Source organism: Pectinophora gossypiella, unplaced genomic scaffold (genome assembly GCF_024362695.1).
Source record: "Pectinophora gossypiella unplaced genomic scaffold, ilPecGoss1.1 Pgos_32, whole genome shotgun sequence".
Taxonomy (NCBI): domain Eukaryota; kingdom Metazoa; phylum Arthropoda; class Insecta; order Lepidoptera; family Gelechiidae; genus Pectinophora; species Pectinophora gossypiella.
Genome location: NW_026063242.1, coordinates 1042124 through 1048334, shown reverse-complemented (window position 1 = coordinate 1048334; position 6211 = coordinate 1042124). Strand labels below are relative to the sequence as shown.

At 38.1% G+C, this 6211-nt stretch overlaps 1 protein-coding gene across 1 annotated transcript; it reads right to left on the bottom strand.

Moving 5' to 3' along the window:
- Positions 1-351: 351 nt before the first annotated feature.
- Positions 352-4486, bottom strand: LOC126380934 (uncharacterized). The gene is made up of 2 exons (XM_050030507.1): positions 4277-4486; positions 352-3534 (listed from the first exon to the last, which is right to left on the bottom strand). The coding sequence occupies exon 2, from the start codon at positions 3530-3532 to the stop codon at positions 647-649; it is 2886 nt and encodes a 961-aa protein (XP_049886464.1). The 5' UTR covers positions 3533-3534; positions 4277-4486; the 3' UTR covers positions 352-646.
- Positions 4487-6211: the final 1725 nt, after the last annotated feature.

The window sequence follows — 6211 nt, the reverse complement described above, 5'->3', positions numbered from 1 at the left end:
CATCCATACCAAAATTATGTATGGTTAAGGTAATGGAACCAATAATGGACAGTATAAGGCCAACTTTTTGTGTTTTTTAACATCTTTAGTAGATTATAGTATATATGAATGAAATTAAGATTGCAAGCTATTAAAAAACAAAGCAGTTATTAATTTATTTGATAAAAACTACACTATCCACATAACCTGAATAAATACAGCTAAAAAAATAGGACCATTTAAGAATACCAGTGATGGACTGGATAAGATCTAGTTTTGGACACCCAATGTTGGACATCTCTACTCTTGGACATCTAGTCATGGACACTTGATATTTCAGTATTTTTAAAGGAAGAAAATAATACAAATTCATAATCATCAGTCTTTAATACGTAAGTGACTCCAAAGTTGTTAATTTTTTAACATACAGTTATCCAAACTGAGAAGGTGAACTTTAAAACAATAAAGATTTATAACAGCCTTTTTGTTCCTTATCTAATCAATAAAACTTTTAACATTTAGCACTAATAAAACACAACAAACAACTTGTTAACTTTAGTGACTTTCTAATACCTAATATATACTATGTAGTTAATTAATAATACTGGTAAACTTTTAAACGTTAATTTATAAAATATAAGTAACGCATCCAAATCAAGAACTAATCTTAAATGTTGTAAATGTCCGGTAAGTATTTTTCCATTTCTGGGATTTTATAGAAGCCCCGCTTATTCAAAAGCAAAGGATCACAAATTTTTTCTACTATATCTTCTGTACTATACCATATTTTATCAGGCTTATCTGGCCATCTGAAAGAGTTTCCTGTTGATAACACCATCGTACTTACTTCATATAAATCTTCTTCTGTATTTTCTATTTTACCGGGAAAGAATTCTCCCTCATATTTCACAATAACGTAGGAACCTTTAGTACCCTTTGAACCTATTTTACCTTTAGTTTTTTGTGTCTCTTTGACCTCTTTCCTGTGACTTATTATACTACTTAATGGTTCATTTTCTGAGTCTGATTCTCCACTTTCAGCTGAGTCTCCACTTTCAGCATACTTAATTTCCATGTCACTTTCGTTTGACGATGAATCTGGCTGCCTTATTATTTTTTTCTTTTGTTTTTGTTTTTTCTTTTCTAGTATCATCTTTTCCTTCAAAATTTTCTTGTCTTTTCTTTCTTTTATTCTTTTTTCTTTTTCTTCTTGCTTTTTTTTCCTTTCATTTTCTTTTTTTTTCATGTAGTCTCTCCATGTTTCACTAGTTATAGCAGATGGTACACGCTCTTTAGTACGTCGCTTTTTCGTTTCAGGTTCCGGCCAGAATAAGACACGTTTGAAAGGCGACGGGATTACCATATCTTTTGGGAATGCCGTAGAGGTTGAGGGTTGGGACACTACCAAATTTGTAGAAAGAGGCTTAAGTGGTGTAGAATGTACTGTTGATAATGGAGCCCTTTGTAATGGGGACTGTTCGCTGATATGTTGTCCAGTTGGGTAATCAATTCTTTGTGGCGTAATATTCAGCTCCTGCAGGTCAACCTGTGGAATAACATATTGCTGCTTGTCCTGTTTCGATGCTAGTTGATTATCAGTTGTATGTGTTTCTAAAGTAATAAATGGTTTTGGTCCTTGTGTATTTTCTCCTCTATTCAATCCTTGTGTACCCTGTTCTGTCATGACCAGTCCTTCCGCATCCTGTTCTTCTGTGTTCTTTTTATGTACGTTTGGGCGTTGTGTATTCTGTTCTATCACGATCTGTCCTTGTATACTCTGTCCTTTTGTGTTCTCCTCCTGTACTCTCCTCTTCTCCTCTTGTACATTTGTTATTTGTGTATTTTGCTCTGTCATGATCTGTACTTTTGTATTTTGTCCTTCCGTGTTCTCTTCTATGTTATGTTCTTTTACATTTTGTCCTATTGCGATCTGTCTTTGCACATTCTGTTCATTTGCGTTCTCTCCTTGTGTATTTTTCTTTAACATGATCCGTCCTTGTGTATTCTGTTCTTCTGTATTATCATCTTCTATGTTCTGTTCTTGTACATTTACTTTTTGTGTATTCTGTTCTGTCGTGATCTGTCCTTGCGCGTTACGTTGTGTTGTTTGTTCTTGAGTAGCCTGTGTTTGTATGTTTTTTCCTAAATTCTGTATATTGCCTCCTAATGTATTCTTTGTCTTGGCCCAGATAATGTACAAAGATTGATCTTCAGTCGGTAATAAATTCTCAACTTCAGTTCTCGGCATGTAATATAGTTGATTAAATAAACTCAGTTTTTCATGTGAGAATATACTCTTTATTTCAGATTCCAATGTCTTCATAAATTGTGACTTTTCAATTACTCTAGACTCAGAGGGTTCAGTACGATTCTGCGCACTGATTTTGGACATATCCACATACTCTGGTCCAAATGGACATAGACCGCTCTTGCGAAATCCGTTTTTAATTGTGTCTACGGATACTTTCACTAGAGCAGCTTCTAAATTTGGTGCGAAATTTTCTTTCTTCAGGCGTTTTCCCGGGTTTTCGGTCTTCCACGTGCTTACTTGGTTTTTCCAAAACAGTTTTAAGGGTCTAAAAACAGCAACGTCCATGGGCTGAAGCAAATGCGTCGAATTGGGATAGAGAGCTATAATTTCTATTCCGTGATCTTTACAAAAATCAGATAAGTGTAGGGTCATATGTGACTTATGTCCATCTAGGAAAAACACTATTGGTTTGGGTACGTTATTTTTTTCCAACCACGGATTAAAAACATTACAAACGTATTCAAAGAAGGTTCTGGCGCACATCCAACCAGTGTCAGATCTACCGATGGCCCATCCTGTTGGGACGCTATTTGCAATCACCGTTGGTAGTCTTTCGTACGGGAATACAATCATTGGCGGAGCCAAATCACCCGCGGCATTTGCGGTAATTAATACTGTTAAATTTTCTTTTTCATCGCCCGAACTGTTATAAACATTCTTCTCCCCTTTTCGTACCAGTACGCGTCCAGCTTTTGGCTGTAGGAAAAACGCACTCTCATCTGTATTAAAAACACGTCTAGGGTCACTCATTACTGTTTCATATAATCCCCGTTTCTTTAAATAATCAATATTTGTTGAAAACCACTCCCTAAGCTCGTCTTCTGTGACATCTCCTCTTGCTTTTGTTAAGTTTTGAGCAGTGCGTTGTGCAATTTCCGGGTGACGTTTAAGGAAAGAGCTGTACCATTTCTTTCCTGGGCGTTTATTGGTAAAGGGACACGAAACCAGGTTCTTTTCGATAACGATTTTTTGAACACTATCGAGCAGCTGATCTTTTGTTATAGGGAAATGGTTGTCGGCCATATGTAAAATCCATTGCACCAGAATCATTTCTTCTGCTTGTGTTAGGATAGTATCTGGGCCCATATTACATTCTTCTGGACTCTTCCCCGTGATTTTATTGAGCAAAGTAACTCTAGGAACACCATGCTTTGCCGCAGCAACTGAAACTTTTACTCCTTGCTTAACTTCTTCGATGGCATTTGCCATTTGTTCCCGAGTATAATTTTTCTTTGGCGCCATATCTGAAGCAACAAATAACACTTAGAAATGGAACGGTTATTATTTGAACGGCTAGCTAAATATTGATGTCTGCTCACTTCTAAAACACTTTTGTCCCCGAATATAAAAGTTAAAAAGGTACTTGAATGGCCAGGTTCAAGAAGTCCCTAAGTTCCCTGTACGTCTTCTTAAACTTGAACTACATGGAAAGATCCATAACTTTAATAGTACATAAAACATATAAGTGGACTTAGGGTTTTCTTGAACTGGGCCATTCACTTGTGGTAAGCAAAAAAAGTTTAATTTGTGAACTAAGTGCTCATGGGACTTAATTATTGTTCTTCTGACAAAAAATAAATACTATCTTATGCAAATTATATGCACAAATTATATGTAGAACATATGTATTTTAGCAGTCCCAGTTATAGACAGCCAATAATGTACAATGGTCGTCTATTACTGGACCACAAAGGAATTTCCTAATTATTTTAAAATTATGAAATAACGTATCACTGTCCAAATCATTAGAGCATAAAATTTAAGAATTTATTCAAAAAATCAGTAATGGACACAATGTCCATGACTGGGAAGTAACATGTTAGTGCACCCAGTAGTAAACATTTACTTGAATGGTGTCTAATTTAATCACTTTTGTAACGTGTTAGGTTATATTATAATTCTTTTATTATCTCTTAAACACAAAATAAACAGACAAACAATAAAAGATACATAATAATTTCAGAAATATGTTATTAATGAACTCACCTGCATTACGATTCTTATAAGAATTAGAGATTTAATTGGAAAAAATGTCCCGAGCTCTTTTTGCACTCCGACTGCTCCCGAACGGAAAAGTCTTCAGCTGTCAAATATAAAATATGGCGCTAGTAGGAGCTTGCCATGTGTAATGAATGTTGCCAATGTAAAAAAATATTAGGGTTTGGTAATTTTGAACAGTTAAAGGATTAAATGTCCATCACTGGTGCTGTGTTCATGATTGGTGCCATTACGTTAGCAGTAATAAAAGCAACAATATAACTCAGCTAGGTATTAATACTTTCAACAATGAGTACCAATGCATTCACATAATGTTATCCAAATGCATACACGGAGAGCGTATTGGAAAACATTGAGGCTCTAATAAAAGATTATACCGAAGAAGACTACTGCGTATTGTTTATTGGCGAATCGGACTTCAAAACAAGTCAAAACTTAGAAAAACTTGTAGCAAATATCACAGAAAAGATTATGAAGACAAAGTATACAAATATAGTAATATGCGCACCAACATTTAAATATGGCACATATACTAAACTATTCAATAGTAGAATTGAGAGATTTAACTCAATTCTAGACAGAGATAATAAAAAATATCAGTACGCCTACCTCTTGGACTCGAATCTTAATCTAAAATATGATTACGAAATGTTCACCAAACACGGATCAATCAACAATAAAGGCATGAAAACTATATTCAACGATTTCAGGAACATGATACTGACTATACGTGACTACAATCAAACCCAGAATAAAACAGCGGAAGAGTTTTTTCGTTAATAATCTAAGCAAACACAACTCACAAAACCTGCAGAGTGAAAATGCAACAACAGTAACCATATACATCCAAAATCTTCAGAGCATTAACAACAAAATGCATATAATTGAAAGCTTGCTGGATGATGAGCAGTATGACATAGTTTGCCTCTCGGAGACATGGATAAGAGATAAAAACAAAGATCTTGCAAAGATTGGTAAAGTGTAGGTGTAATGGGGTCTTACACCTAGCAAATAAAAGACTCCATTAGCGTAGTGAAATGAATTGTCTTTTTATTTTCGGAATACCTAATTATATGTACAAAATGTCTACACAACTAGTGGTAGGTTTGCACAGTATAAACTTATTTTCTACCAATTAAAATAAGAATAATTTAAATCAAAATTTGCAGTACGCGCATGCGCGGCGCAATCGTTCCTCTGCGCCCGCGCGTCGCTTTCCACCCCGGAAACATTGCGCGAGCGATAAATACGACCGGCCTGACCGCGTCTCGGTTTTCGGACAGTCCAGCGGGCATTGCAGCATGCCGCGCTCGAAGCCCCCAAACCGGGGGCGCCTCCCCCCACGCCGAAGAATATCGCAGACATGCTCGCGGAAAAGAGGCGACTCCGTAAGCAGTGGAATACCACGCGTTGCCCCACCATGAAGTCCCGGCTTAATGCGCTGGCCGAGAAGATCTCGGCCGCGCTCGATGGTGCCTCCGCCGACTCTTGGCAACCACCCATCGATACAGCCGGCGAGGATTGGACCGGCATCCACAGACTGTGTCGACAGCTCTCCGGGAAGCCGACACCAGTGCGACCTCTCCTCGCTCAGGACGGGACCCCCCGTTTTAGAGCTGAGGATCGAGCCGAGATCTTCGCCGAGTGTCTGGAGAGCCAATTCAGGCCGAACCCAGGCGCCGACCACGACGAAGAAGAAGTCTCCCGAAATCTAGCGGGCTATTTCGGTCGTCCGATAGCCCCTGATGAGGACCCCGTCGTCTTCACGCCCGGACAGGTGCTCCGGGCGCTGAGGCGGACTCCGCTCCGGAAAGCTCCCGGTCCAAATGGCATTACGAACGAAATGTTGCGTCACCTAACCCCACGTTCAGTCGCAGCGGTGACGCACATTTATAATGGCATCACACGGACGGGTCACTTTCC